Consider the following 16,030-nt stretch of genomic DNA (forward strand, 5'->3'; position numbering starts at 1 on the left):
AAAAAAAAGGGAGCCTAGATCCAGAGGGCACTGGAGGTAGAATCTTCACAGAGTAGTATCCAATCTGTGTGGGCAGGACTGATGAAAGGAAATGGGGATAGCACTCATGTGGTACAATGTTGTTGTTGTTGTTAAGTGCCGTCGAGTCGCTTCCGACCCATAGTGACCCTGTACAGGGTTTCCAAGACTGTAAATCTTTATGGGAGCAGAAAGCCTCATCTTTCTCCCGTGAAGCCGCTGGTAGTTTCGAACTGCTGACCTTAAGGTTCACAGTCCGATTCGTAACCACTATGCTACAATAATGACTAATTAATATCAGGACTGTGAGGGTTGGAAATGTAAAGGTAGATGTTTGTAGCAAAATGAAGGAAGTGGTTGACTTTGCAGGCCAGGAGCGGAGACCCCTGGGACCATCAAGGGAGAAGAACGGATTGCGGGACCCTACTCAGAGAAACAGTGACACCAGAGAGGGAAAGTGGCTGTGTGCTGATGACTGGGGGGCAGGCTTGCAGTGTGTACCCTTTGGTTGGTTGATGATGCATGGAGAGGATTGTAACCATGGCAATGTAATGATATATGATAGGATGAATGTAAAGCTAATGTTCTCCATTGTAAACTATCACATAATTCATAATGGAACAGTTTAAAAAAAAAAAGAAAGAAAGAAGACTTGCACAAGGCAGTTGTTGTTGTTGTTGTTGTTGTAATGTGCCGTGGAGTCAGCTCCGACTCACAGCGACCCTGTAAGGGGTTTCCGAGGCTGTAAATCTTTACGGGAGCGGAAAGCCTCATCTTTCTCCCGCGAAACAGCTGGTAATTTCGAACTGCTGATCCTGAGGTTCACAGCCTAATTCGTAACCACTATGCTACCAGAGCTCCTTTGCACAAGGCAGAGTATAATCTAAATAAAAAAGAAAAGAAAAGCCAAATGTATAGAGAACAAAGGTTACTATTGGTTCACTAGGGACAGGAGGGAGTCCTGGTGTGGCACGATGGGATAATGCACTGAACTGCAAGCTTGGTTTGAACCACATGGTCTGTGGTTCAAATTCACCAGCCACTCCTTGGAAATGCTATATAGGGTTGCTATGAGTTGGAACCAACTCAAAGGCACTTAACAACTACAAGGGATAGGAGGGAGGAGGAAAAGGGGATTTATTGCAATTACTGTAATTACAATAAGACAATTACTGTAATTACTCTAATTAAGTTGTATGACTGGAAAAAGTTAAGTTGAGAAAAGATGTGTGATAAGATATATCTATAATGACCAAAATAATAATAATAATAATAATAATAATAACTGCTGAGTTTGCTTATGTACAATGAAAAGCCTTACGGGATTTGGTTTCTTGGTTTGGAGATTTAGGGTTATGGTTTCGTGAGTCAGCTCAGTTAATTGGCTTAATAATATGTTTAGTGCCTCTGTTCTATGTCCTAGTATGATATGTAATGCCTGGGGTCTTAAAAGCTTGCAATGGCTGCAAAAGGAAAAATTAGTCTTTACTTGCCTACAACAGCAGAAGAAGAAGGCGAGTCAGGAATAGGAGGAGACTATGGAATGTGTGGCTAATTGCCTTCATGAACAATGACTCCTTTGCCATGATACCAGAAGAACTGGATGATAGCTGGCTTCCATTACTGAAAATTTTGATCACAGATTCTAAAGAAAAATCCTGATAAAAAGAGGGAACATCCAGAACAGAATTTTAAATTCTCACGAAATCTAGAATTTCTAGAGTCATGAAGGTTAGATAAAGCCCTGAAAGTATTGTCCTGAGATCATCTTTAAGCCTTAAACCAAAAATATTCTGACAATAGTTTAGTTTAACTAGTAAAACACAAAAACGTCTGCTTGAGCATTATTCTCTCTTAATAACTATCTATATGGGATCATAGTCACAACAGCAAGCTGAAAGACATGTTGAATTAGTTTAGGCTCTAAACATTCTCAACAACAAAATAAATAAAACTATATTGCATTCTAGGGTCCAAAGACTTAGAAATTATCTAAAGCAATGAAAAACTGTGAGTTGGCTTAGGAAATGAGAGAGAGGACAAAAAATAAAAATAAAAATAAATCCTAAACTAGCTGGACTGCTATGAATCAGTCTCATACAAACCAATGTGTTTGGGAAAGCACACTGGTAAAACACAAGCAAAGAGAGCTGAAATTCTTGGAAAGCACTTTCCTAGGAGAACAATAGTTACTCAATTAAAAGGAGTTGCAAGAAAATCAGCAAGTACCCAGTGACAAATTTAATGTCACTGCCTGCTTATTTAATTCCCTTCTAGATCTATGATGCTCAATGAACCAGTGAAGAAACAGTCTCAGTCCTCTGTATGTGGGATGCCTATGCTGTCTGTCTTTGAGATAAAGGTCGCTATTCAGACATTGCCAGAGTTTCTGGTTTCTGTGCAGAAAGTGAAGAAATGCACTGCCTACCTGAGAGTCCCGTTCTCTCCTTTGTCCAGGCTGGTGAATCGACTGTAGAGGCGGGTGATCTGACTGTGTGAAACTAAAGAATACAGAATTAGTCCAGGTTGAGGAAGTAGCCCTCCCCTCAAATGACATCCCAGGTAGTCCTTCAGAGCCAAGAGCCCTTCTGGTCCCAGTCCACCACTAAATCCTTCAAAGAGAGTAAAATGGGGAATCCTCCACACTATTTCTAAAGTGTCAAAGCAGACCATTTAAAAGCAAAAGAATGATGAGAGGAGTGAGAAAATAAACTAACTTAAGTAGTGGGCTACTAACCGCAAGGCTGGTGGTTCAAATCAACCAGTCACTCCTCAGAAACTCAATACAGGGTCTCTATGAGTCAGAACTGACTTGAAGGCATTTAGTAACAACAGCAATCAAAATGGACCCTTAGTAATGAAGTCTAAGACTGTGGTAAATATCAGGTGGTTATGACTTAACAAACAAAGCCAAACTTAGGAAACTGAAATTTTTACATTTCAGTGCTCTTAGAGCCTATGATCAAAACCACAATTTTCTAAGTTTGATGTTTTAGGTTGGTCCGGTTGGATAGGTGACTTGTGCTAAACTGAAGATTGGGGCATGTCAAACAGATTCTGTTTTAAAAATCTGGTTTACTCCTGATCATACTTCATTAGAGGCTGTAACTTTCCCTTAGGACTGACTTTTGGGTCAGTCTCTTTTCTGTGAGCACCTGAGCTACACTTGTTGTTGTTGTTAAGTGCCAAGTCAAATTTATAACAACCCTTTATATGGATTTCCAAGGAGCAGCTGGTGAACTTGAATCACCAATCTTGAGGTTCAAACTGATCTTGTAGTTCAGTGCTTATCCTATAGCACCACACCAGGGAGCTGGTTCCAATGAAGCAAGTGAGACAAATTGTAAAATGGACATGTTATCATCATTTGACATCTACAAGAAAGCTATTTTGCTCTTCATTTTCGATGTACTCGCAGGCACAACCAAAGATAACTAAAACTTTGGACTTGCAAAAAAAAGGGGGGCGGGGGCGGGGGCAGAAGGGAAGTAGTTTGGTTACCTGGCAAATTGGAGGTGGTTGTTGTTGTTAAGTACCATGGAGTCGGTTCCGACTTATAGTGACCCTGCACAGGGTTTCTGAGGCTGTAAATCTTTACGGGAGCAGAAAGCCTCATCTTTCTCCCGCAGAACAGCTGGTAGTTTCGAACTACCGACGTTGGGGTTAGCAGCCCAATTCGTAACCACTACGCTACGAGAGCTCCTTACCCAACCATACCAGATCTTTATTTCTGCTTAAACTTGGAGGTTGTTGTTGTTGTTGTTGTTATGTGCTGTGGAGTCGGTTCTGACTCATAGCGACCCTACACAGGGTTTCCGAGGCTGTAAATCTTTACGGGAGCAGACTGCCTCATCTTTCTCCCTCGGAACCGCTGGTAGTTTAGAACTGCTGACCTTGTGGCTCGCAGCCTGATTCGTAACCACTATGCTACCAGAGCTCCTTGGAGGTAGGAAGGGAAAAACAAAAAGAGCATTATTAAAGAAAAGACAACAGCCAAAAAGGGTGTGGCAAGCGTGGACTTTGTCTTGTGCAGTACCTTCCTCCTCCCCTAGCTCCTGAGACAAAAATCTACTAGCAGGCTTTGAAACAATAGAACAAAGTAAAAAGGCAAACAGAGAAAGCACAGAAGCTGGGGTGCGAGGGCAGTAGGTGTGGCTGTGAATTCTTCAGCATTAGGTTTCACCCTCTAAACTGGGATCTGTTCTGTTCTAGTGCTCTAATAAGCTCATAGTACAGACTGTTATTCCCAAGGAGGGTAGAGACAGCAGAGGTCCAGCCACTGAGGAAGTAGCTGTAGAGCCTGTAGCCAGCCAGGTGGTTTTGTCAGCTCAGTGTATAGGATATACTCTTGTGAGGGTCAGGTAGACTCTGATTATATCTGAGGTACCAACCTTTTACCAGACAGGTGAAATGAATGAGGTTGTGAGGAGGGATAACAAAATTGATGTGTGTAAAGCACTTAGGACAATTGGTCTCTATATGCCTAGAGTAGAAGAGGAGGAAGGAGAATCCAGAATAATAGTGGAGGGTACAGAATGTGTGGCTAATTGCCTCCATGAACAACTGCCTTCTTTGCTATGAGACCAGAATTGGATGGTACCTGGCTACCATTTCTGAACATTTTGATCAAAGATACTGTAGGAGAATTTTTGACCAAAGGGGGTAAAATGCAGAAGTGAATTTCAAATTCTCATGGAATCCAAAATTCTGGTGCCAAGGGACCTGGGATGAACCCCTGAACTATTGCTCTGAGATAATCTTTAAATCTTATAACAAAATATTCCCTGAAGTCATCTTAAAACAAATAATAGTTTATCTAACTAGTCAAAAGGTCTGCCTTGTGCATTATGTTCCTTTGAGAATTATCTACATAGGATCAAAATGACAACAGCAACTCCAAAGATTAGACAGGAACTTCATGAGCTAGTGAGTGTATGTTCATGAGGAAAGAACTCAGAAAGGGAGGGTAAGAAAAGTTGCACAACTTGAAGAAAGTAATCAATGTCACTAAATGGTACATGTATGTAGAAACTGTTGAATTGGTGTATGTTTTTCTGTGCATATTCTCAACAAGAAAATTTTTTTTAAAGAAAAGAAAGCACAGTGCTTGACGAAGGGGCTAGCACATGAGAAGCACCCTAGGTTAGCTATTACTGTCGTCATTCTTACAACATGGGCCTGAAGGTACAGTTTTACTGCTGCACTAATTAAATCTTTACTTTCCTCTGTGCTCTGCCAGTCACAGCCGATATTGTTAGGAACCCGGCCAGTTTACTGTGGCCTCTGGCTTCAAAGGCCCCTCTAGTTTGCCAAAAATAAGTCAGTTAAAGAATTACTAAATTTCCCAAAAGATATTTTACAAAATCAAAACTAACAATACTTACATAATAGTAATAGTTGACTTTTCCCTTGTTAATTTATAGATTTTCTATATTACTTTTGTTGTGTGCCAAAAATAAGTCAGTTAAAGAATTACTAAATTTCCCAAAAGATATTTTACAAAATCAAAACTAACAATACTTACATAATAGTAATAGTTGACTTTTCCCTTGTTAATTTATAGATTTTCTATATTACTTTTGTTGTGTGCTGTTGAGTTGTTTCCAACTCATAGTGACCCTGTAGAGGGTTTGCTAGGCTGTAACTCTTTACAGGAATTTAAAAGCCTCATCTTTCTCCTGTGGAACAGCCGGTGGATTCAAGCTGCTGACCTTGCGCTACCAGTACTCCTATATTGCTTTTGAAACTTAATTATTTCAATGACTACATAAGTATTTAGTCCACTGGGCCATTTTTACTATATTACATGTTTCAGACTACTTAAATGAAAAAAACATTACAATTATAAATCTTCTCATATTCAGTTTTTTTTTTTTTTTTGGTGGTTGTTAGTTGAGAAAATCATCCATGTATTTGATAAAAATGCAAGCAGAACAAAAGAGTATACACTAGAAAGTCTCCCTAACACTCAGATGCTTATCTTCCTTGTCAGAGGCAATTTTTTTTTTTATCAGTTTCTTGTGTCCTTTTGGAAATCCCCTATGTGTATATATGGAGTCCTGGAGTGGTGCTACAGGATTAAGCTTTGGACTGCTAACCACAAGGTTGGTGGTTCAAACCTACCAGCCATTCCTTGGAAATCTTATACAGGGTCAAAACTAACTGGATGGCAGTTAACAACAACATGTATATATGTAAGTGTGCATATTGATTTACAGAAATTTAAAATTGGAAGAAATATTATCAGCTAACACAACCTCTTTAACAAATGCAGCATTAGACACTTTTATAATCTAGATTATCATCTGAAATAAATGAGTACTGAAACCTTTTATGTTGTTGCTGTTGTTAAGTGCCGTTGAGTCAATTCCGATCCATAGTGACCTTGTAAAGGGTTTCTAAGGAGCAGCTAGTGAGCTTGAACCACCGGCCTCGCAGTTCAAATGACTTTGCAGTCTGACGCATTAGCCCACAACACCCTACCAGGAAACCTATTATAGTATAATTTTAAAAATTCCCTTAGTAAATACTACCATGGAGTTATACCCCTATTTCAGAGAGAGAGAGAGAAAAAAAGAGATAATTTTAGGGCACCTTAGAGTTCATATTGTTAAAAATAGATAAGGAAACAAACTAACCATAAAACTGCTATCTTTCAAGATAAACTGGGATATTAAGAAAATAACTGGGGCTGTGGCCAGCAGGGGCCTGTGGGCTCAGCAGAGGGTCTGTGTGCGGCCTATGGCTCACTTGTGTCGCTGCAGTGATTTTCTCTTCCTCCTCCTAAAGCAGCAGCAGCACTTGGTGTCATCGGTCACCTCCACCTCTGTTCCAAATGTCAACTTTTAATACAACTCAAGACAGTCGCATTTAAACCTATGTCCAAAATTCAAAAACTAAGGTTATGATGATATTGTTACTAAGAGCTTTGTTAACAAAGGAAGAAAAAGAAAAGTAAAAATTAGGAAAAGCAAGCAAGCTTTGAGTTAGAAGCTTAATCCACAGTGACAAAGAATATAAGCAACCCCCAATACATAGAGCTTAGAATAACCTCAATTCACTTATAAAGTAACTACACAGTCCATACACAGGACATTATTAAAGCTATCACAAATGAAGGCAGGACATGTTTCCAGTAAAATATTCTCAATGGAAAACATTAAACTCTCAGGACAGGTGTCCAAAATCTGCACCTTTCTTGGTAAACCAAAGGATGTCTTAGGAGTTGACAATTACGCTCAGAAAAGGTTGTGTACATGGGCATGTTTTGAATGAAGTTATATATTTCTCCATTGATGGGCAAAGTATTTTATACTACTGAAAGATTCAAAAGACCCTGAAAACCATCCTCACTACACACTTTTCTATTTATCACTGCCTTCTGCTTGGAGGGGGAAGCATTACAGAGAAGTCCGAACATCAAGGAGGAAAGGCAAAGAGAAGAATCAAAACAAAAAGGGAGTAGGAAAAAGTATTTCCAAAAGGAGCCCTGGTAGCGTAGTGGTTACGAAGCGGGCTGCTAATCTCATGGTCAGCAGTTCGAAACTACCAGCTGTTCCATGGGAGAAAGATGAGGCTTTCTGCTTCCGAAAAGATTTACAGCCTCAGAAACCCTGTACAGGGCCACTATGAGTTGGAACCGACTCCACGGCACATTGCAACAACAAATAAAAACCAAAGTTTATTATGGTTATCAGAGACAGGAGGGAAGGGCAAAAGAAGAGTCACTGCCTACGGTGCACTGAGTTTCTGTTAAGAGTGATGGAAATTTTGGGGATTACATACTGGTGACAGTGTACAACATGATGAACATAATTGTTACTGCTAGGTGCCGTCAAACTGGCTCTGACTCAAAAAGACCCTAGGCACAACAGAACAAAACACTGCTGGATCCTGCACCATCTTTACATTGTTATGTATGAGCTCACTGTTGTAGCCACCGCAGTGTCACTCCATCTCATTGAGGGGCTCCCTCTTTTTTGTTGACCCACTACATAATTGTTGTTAAGTGCCGTCAAGTCAGTTCTGACTCATAGCAACCCTGTATAGGGCTTCTGGGAGTCCTGTGTGGCACTGTGGGTTAATACGCTGGACTGCAAAGTCAGTTTGAACCGCAAGAGCGGCAGTTCAAGCTCACCAGTTGCTTCTTGGAAACCCTATACAGGGTCATTATGAGTTGGAACCAACTTAACAGCACACAACAACAATGTAGGTTGTAAATCTTTATGGGATCAGAAAGCCTCAGCTTTCTTTGACCAAGTGGCTGATAGATTTGAACTGCTGACCTTGCAGTTAGCAGCCCAACTTGTAACCTACTAAGTTCCTAGGGCTCCTTGTAAATCATTAAGGGAGCAAAGATGTTGTCTTTCTCCTGAGGAGCAGCTAGTGGGTTTGAACTGCTAACCTTGTGGTTAGCAGTCTAGTGCTTATCCTATGGTACCACCAGGACCCCTTCCTTCCCAATATTTCCCACTTCTCCATATATGAAGGGGCTTAAAAAACTTTGTGGAGAAATTTCATTATCTTTCAATTCCATTTTTCCACAAATTTTTCTGAAGAGCCCCCTGTACAAGACAGAAATGTTTTCAAGAGCTCACTTTCTCAGGGAATTTATATACTAAAATGTGTTCATTATACTAGTCTTCTAATTTTGCCACATCATAAAAAGTTGGGAAAGGAGGACTTGCATTCTTGAATCAATAATTCAATTCACAATCAATTTGCCTTCTCAGTACAATCTAAATTCATTCTCTACCATATAGTGTTTGCTGCTTGTAATACACTAATCCCTACTTTGTACTAATTTTTGTCCCCTTTCTCCTGTTGTTGTTGGTGGTTATATGCCATGGAGTTGGTTCCACTCATAATGACCCTGGATAGGGTTTCTGAAGCTGTAAATCTATATGGGAGCAGAAAGTCTCACCTTTTTCCTGAGGAGCAGCTAGTAATTTTAAACTGTCAACCTTGTGGTTACCAGCCCGACTTGTAACCCACTATGCTACCATAGCTCCTTTTTCCTCCCCTTAAAAAGAGGGGAATCAATTATCTTAAAAATTAGTAAACTTCCAAATACTCTATACTCTGGACCATCTGACCCTACTAGTGAGAGCCCTGTTTCCTAATTGCTGTTAAGTGCAGTTGCGTCGGTTCCAACTCACAGCAACCCTATATATTCGAGGAATGGCTGGTAGGTTTGAAAAGCCAACCTTGAGATTCAAACCAACCTTTGTTGATTCAAACAACCACACCAGGTCTCTTGTTCCCTAACATGACAAATCAAAGATGAATCCATTACCACTGAATCGTTTCCATACTGGACAAACTAGAACCACTCCATGTGGCTCCCACAGCTGTCTATTTTAATGGACTAACGCAGTGTCACGGTTTTTTCCTGTGGAGTCACTGGATGTATGAACCACTCACCTTTCAATTAGCAGCCAAGCACTGAACCACTATGCCATCAGGGCTCCTGTATTATGACCCGTGGCTGTCTTTTATCCCTTTCCAGCAACAGATGAAAATAAAATTTGGGCCTAAAATGAGAAAGTTATGTTGCTTTTGTTAAGTGCTGTTGAGTCAGTTCCAACTCATAATGGCCCTGTATTGGATTCCAAGGAGTAACTTATAGGTCTGAACTGCAGATCTGTGGTTAGCAGTCTTGTGCTTATCCTACAGTGCCATACAAGGAGTCCACAGAAAAGTAAAGAGCTTTATAAATCACAATAAAAAACAGCTAATAAATGGTATTAGTTATACTATGTATTTGCATCTAATAGGAGACAGAAGACAGTAGTATAACCTAAAGAGTCAACTACACTGGCAGAGCCTTCAGGAGTGATGAGAGGTGAGGGCCATTTTGAGACTATAAGACACAATTCAGTTGAACTTTCACTGAAATTCTAGCCCAGGGAATTGTTCCCAATCAATGCTTTTTACCAGGTTTGTGTTCTTTATTGAAACAATAGAGAAATCCATACCAGTTCTATCACCAGTACACCCTTTCAAACAAACAAAACCTCACCAGCCTGTACAATATACTTCCTAAACCTGTTCAACTCCTTTCTCATACCATGTGACACAACAGAAAAATACACCCATCTTGCAATTGCTCAAAATTCCAACTGGAATGGAAAATACTTCAGATCAAGGAAGATGCTTGTCTCCTCAGTGTACTGGGTTGATAGGGAGAGCAATGTAGACACTGGCTATCAAAAACAGGGAGCGGTATAAAAAAGGCATGAAGTGGCTGGCTTACAAGCTTTCATGGGTGTGCTTAGTTTCAGAGTGAGGAGGATAAGGTGGAATCCCCAACGAACAGTTTTCCTCTTTTTCAGATGGGTCTGGTGAAAGGGGGTGGGGGATAACAGTGATAGAATTTTATGATTCAATTATGAGTAACAGTTATTAGGATTAACTGTGATTATCAAAACTGTAATTGCAGAAGATGTATAACTAAAAGAGGGGAATAGTTAACCTTGTATTTCAGGAACAGATAATCCCAGGACCACCAAGAAAGAAGAACATGAATGGACCATGAGAATCCTACTTAGGAAAGTGGTGACAACAGAGACAGTGGCAGAGGCGAAGGCATGGAGAGAGAGAGCAGTTGCAGGCTCTAGGCCCATGGACTGAGTAAGGCTGTGTGCCTACAGGCAGGAGGATGGCTTGCAGAATATGCCCTTTGGACATTCAGATGAATATATCTTTTTTTGCTTTGCATGTGTGCATCAAATATCTTGCTTTCTTTGCTCATTTTGTGAAATATAAGATGTAAATAGGGAACCACAAAGAGGAAGTAGGATAACTGTTGTTGCAAGGAGGGGATTGTAATCACTGAGATGAAACAAGAGTTTAGGAGTTGTTGCATATAAAGCTAATGATCTTGTCTGTAAGCCTTCACTCAGTTCACAACAAAAAGCTAAAAATTATAATAAAATAAATAAATCTGTATTCATTATTACTCAGTCACATGCATTTTTTCTCACAGATTAAGTGGCTAGGATATTGCTACAGTAAAGTGAACTAAGAGTGGAAATTACAGTAACTCCTAAAACATCTGTAACCTTTCTCCTTAATTTCATCAAATGAGCTTTAATGGAAATGCAGAAATGTGAAAGAAGGCAGTAGTCAAAGAATACATATTTTATACCAATACAACTTGTTTCTTAGACAATAGCTGGTGGATATGAATTGCTGACCTTGTGGTTAGCACTGATGATCCTACAGTGCCACCAGTGAACAAGAAGCAGAGAAAAAAGGATAAATTCTACTTCTCCATGATTCCTGGTGTGGTGCTGTGGGTTAATGCGTCAGACCACTTGAACTGCAAGGTTGGTGGTTCAAGCTCACCAGGCCCTCCTTGGAAACCCTGTACAGGGTCACTATGGGTCAGAACCGATTCGACTGCGCTTAACAACAGCTACATGACTCCATGGTACTTAACAACAACAAATCTCTGATGGTGCTGTAGGATCAATACTGAGGACTGCTAACCACAAGGTTGACAGTTCAAACCCACCAGCTGCTCCTCAGGAGAAAGATGAGGCTTTCTGCTCCTCTAAATATTTACAGCCTTAGCAACTCTATACAAGATCACTATGAGTTGGAATCGATTTGATGGCAGTGGGTTTGGGGTTTTGGTATCCTACCGCCTCAGAAACCCTCTACAGGGTCGGTATGGGTTGGAACCATCTCAGAGGCACTTAACAACAACAACCACCTCCTGAGGAGCCCTGGTGGGTGATGCAGTGGTTAAAGTACTCAGCTGCTAACCAAAAACTCAGCAGTTGGAACCCAACAGCTACTTGGTGGGAGAAAAATGTGCAGTCTGAGTCTGAAAAGATTTACAGCCTTGGGAACCCTTTGGGTCAGTTCTACTCTGTCCTGGAGCGGTGCTGGGAGTCAAAATCAACTCAACAGCAGTGGGCCCTACCTCCCAAAGGACTCCAGTAGTGCAATGGCTAAGCATTTGCTGCTGACCAACGGATTGGCAGTTTAAACTGAAGGAGAAACCTTCAGTTATCTGCTCCCATAAAGGTGTACAACCTGGAAAACACTACTGGACAGTTCTACTCCTTTAAGGTCACTATGAATCAGAATTGACTTAACAGGAAATGACAACAACCTTACTTCCTAGTTTGTGTTAATTCTTCTAAACCTTTCTCATTATGCTAAAATCACTGCTAATGGCTACTAACAGGATAAACTGAGAGCTCAACTCCCAGGGTAGAGAAATGACTTTTCAGCAGGGTAGAGGCAATGGTTTCTAGAAGCCACCCAAATGCCCTATATTAATTTATCCAAGTTCAATCTGCTTGTTAATGCATCAAAGCCAGTCACACAAGGTATTCTGTCTTCCCTGAGTCCTGCAGGTGGGTGCTACACAATTTCAGCTATCATGTGGCGCTGTGGGTTAATGCTCCAGACTGCAAAGCCATCTGACCTGCTGTACTTATCTCCCAATCAGATTATGGCATCTTTCATCACTCTCTGAGTACTGAGCGAGCATACTACAAACCACTATCACTGTAAAAATTCAGTAAGTTCTTGCTCTGCTAGGCTTTTGGGCGCTGTAGGATAAGCACTCGACAGCAAGGTCAGTTTGAACTGCAACATCTGCAGTCCAAATTGACCAGCAGTTCACTGGAAACCCATACAGGGTCACCATGGGTTGGAACCAACTAGACAGCACTTAACAATAACATAGACATCCACACTGCTAGTGGATGAGAATTTCCCTCATATCGTATTCACTCTTTGGCAACTGGAAAGACAGCTCTTCCATGAGTACTAAGTTCTGTTTGTCGACAGTAACACAGGAAAATAACTAACAGTTCTATAGCAATCCAGGCTCTTTTCATTTGGCCAAACAGAAACAAACCAGAAGTGGATTGTTGCTCCCTTCATTCTAAGGCAAGACAAGCTCTCTCCCATTCTCATTGTGTTTTGTCGTTGTTGAGTGCCATCAAGTCAATTCCAACTCAGTGATCTTGTATAGTTTCCAAGGAGCAGCTGGTGGATCTGAACAGCCGACCTTGTGGTTAGCAGTCCAGTGCTTATCCTACAGCACTACCCCAAGACTCACCATGGCGTGACTCTATTTTTAAGCAAGAATTCTTTAGTTCTGGTATCACTCTAGATTTAAAGTAGTTAATATAAGTGTAGCCCACAATAATGGTCACAAAACGTACTACTAATACTTGCTGAATTAAAACTTCCTATTGTGGCGCTGTGGGTTAATGCACCAGACTGCTAAGCCGTCTGAACTACAAGGTCAGCGGTTCAAGCTCTCCAGCTGCTCCTCAGAAACCATATACAGGGTCGTTATGGGTCGGAACTGACTCGACGACACTTCACAACATAACAACAAATTTTACTTCTAAGGAGCTCTGGTAGCGTAGTGGTTACGAATCGGGCTGTGAACCACAAGGTCAGCAGTTTGAAACTACCAGCTGTTCGCGGAGAAAAGATGAGACTTTCTGCTCCTGTAAAGATTTACAGCCTCAGAAACCCTGTACATGGTCGCTATGAGTCAGAACAGACTCCATGGCACATCACCACCACCATTATATTTCTGGAGTCCTGGTGTGGTGCTTTGGGCTAATACGTCAGACTGCGAACTGCAAGGCCCTTGGTTCAAGCTCACCAAGCTGCTCCTTGGAAACTCTACACAGGGTCACTATGGGTCGGAATCAACAAGCTGGCACTTAACAACAACATTATATTTCTACTCCCGGAGTTGAAGGAAGTCATAAAATAACTGTAAAGTCAAGTGGTCATATATATACTGCATATTATAAACAACTAATTACTTTCTGTCATTCACCCAAACCAGTGAAAAGGACTTCTTTGGTATGAGGTAAGCTCTCATCATTAAAGGTATTTAAGATGAGGTTAAGTAGTCAGATGTTAGGGAATGCTGAAAGACATACACTAATCTGACAAGGGGTTGGGCTAGATGACAACTCCCCAGATTTTAGGAAGTTGAATTTGTCAGAAAGCACAGGACAGCATTTAATAGATTCCAGGCCACTACTACTTGTGGCTCCAGCACCCCTTAATGTTATTTGCATTGTTGTTGTTGTTATGTGTCCTGGAGTCGGTTCTGACTCATAGCGACCCTGCACAGGGTTTCCAAGGCTGTAAACCTTTTACGGGAGCAGAAAACCTCAGCTTTCTCCAGCGGAACAGCTGGTAGTGTCGAACTGCTGACCTTGTGGCTCCAGCCTGATTCATAACCACTAAGCTACCAGAGCTCCTTATGGGCTGTTAAATTATCCCATTATTATCAAAGACAGGGATCAGGAAGAGTCAGAGCTCATATAACATAACTATATAATTCATTTGAAACACAAGAGCTCATAAAGGATTAATGAGAAGAGAAAATACTGTATGCATTATCATGTATGATAACTGTATGATGTTATTTTTCAGAGGGGTACAGGGAAGTTTCCCCTCTATGGATCCTGTATGAGAGCCCTGCATATTTTTCTCCAATATACTTTCTGAACTACCAGGTGGCTTGAAGGTCCTCCAGATTTCTTCCTTAACAGTAGTTCCTGTTATTTTTTGTTGTAAGCTAGAGTTTGAGGAATTTATCAAGCAAAACCCTGTTGCTCTTTTGTTCAGGCTAAAGGAGACTGGACTACGAAATAATCAACTCCTAATACAAGTTCGCAGCGATTTTTGGAGAACGTCTAATTTCAATAGTGATTGCATAAAGTATAGCAGCAGAGCAGCAATCGGTATATCTGAAATTAGGGCAAAAAGCATGCTCAGTGTAAGTTAAAAAACTGGTGGACACAGTATCTGTACTTTTTCTCCGAAAGTTCAGAAAGAACGTAGTCTTTTACTCTCAGATCTCTGTCACTAAGTCACGTATTCAAAAATCTTACTATATGGTCTTGGTTTCTGAGCTTATTTTCCAAGAAGCAAGAAGTTACTTGAGCCTGGGGTTTTAGACCCTTACTCAAATATTATAGATTGTGTTATTTACAAGACCCGTCTAGAGTTCCTGAATTTGTTTCTCAGGCTTAGCAGTTCAAGATGCCTCTTCATAGGAAGTGATGCGAGAAAAGAAAAACGAATGGAATTCGGGGTTTTTCATGAAAAATAGGTGTAGGGAGAAAAGCGGGAGGGAGGGGGGGGTGTTCCGTGCTGTATGGGTGACAGACACTCCCTCCTATGAGTGAAAAGACAGCCCTACAAGAACCAGAGCCCCAATCAGGGGAGCAGCAACTGGAAGAACAGGTCTTTCAGCCCTCGGGCCCCTGGAGCTCCAGCGCTGGAGGCCACCAAGGGAATGCCCCCGCAAGCTCGCGGGTGCCACATTTCTAGACCTCGGCGACCACCTCCCTCAGTTCCAAGGCCAGCCGGAGGAGACCGGTCGCGTTTCCATCCCCAGCCCGAACTCACAGCCAGTCTCCTTCTTGATCTCCTCGAGCTCTTCGTCCCGCAATAACGTGGAGGCCCGAGACCCCATCCCCGTTCCGGGAGCTCCTCGGCGAGTAGTGTCGCCTGAAGCGAAGGCTAAAGAGGGAGGGATAGAGGAAAGGGAGAAGAGGCTAGGGGTCAAGAAGGGAGAGGGCAGTGTCTCTACTGCGGACGAGCGAGAAAATTCAGTGGTAGTGAGCCGAAGAGGGTGGACCCAAGGACCAGCCAATCAGGAACGAGGCTACGCCCTGCGTAGGCGCCTACGTCAGTGTTTCCAGACCCAGTCAGCGAATAAATCAATTTAGCGCTCTCCAGGGCCCGGCTGAAAATAGACCCCGCCCCTGGAACTGCGACTGCCACCGGTCTTAAAGGGGCAATGCCAGTTTGGCGCTAACGTCCTCAATTAAAAGGGCAACTCCATCGACCCGCTGTAGACAGCAATGCCTAACCCATTTCTCACAGGACTCCTACCCTATAGGTTTATGTAGAAACAAAATAAAATAGGTAGCTAGAAAAAAAGACCCTGAAAGGAAATCCTAGGGTGTGTCCCTTGGGAACTGCATGCTGGGAACTGCACTTT

The 16,030-nt window shown here is 41.7% G+C and overlaps 1 protein-coding gene across 1 annotated transcript in view; it reads right to left on the minus strand.

Moving 5' to 3' along the window:
* CHP1 (calcineurin-like EF-hand protein 1) overlaps positions 1-15,586 on the minus strand; it is a 50,680-nt gene extending 35,094 nt beyond the window's left edge. The window contains exons 1-2 of the mRNA XM_006831754.1: positions 15,433-15,586; positions 2,447-2,519 (exon numbers count right to left, since the gene is read on the minus strand). Of these exons, the coding sequence (XP_006831817.1) occupies positions 2,447-2,519; positions 15,433-15,499 (140 nt within the window). The 5' untranslated portion in view covers positions 15,500-15,586. The remainder of the gene's footprint in view (positions 1-2,446; positions 2,520-15,432) is intronic.
* Positions 15,587-16,030: the final 444 nt, after the last annotated feature.

The sequence above is a fragment of the Chrysochloris asiatica genome, unplaced genomic scaffold (genome assembly GCF_000296735.1).
Source record: "Chrysochloris asiatica unplaced genomic scaffold, ChrAsi1.0 scaffold00004, whole genome shotgun sequence".
In the NCBI taxonomy this organism is placed as follows: domain Eukaryota; kingdom Metazoa; phylum Chordata; class Mammalia; order Afrosoricida; family Chrysochloridae; genus Chrysochloris; species Chrysochloris asiatica.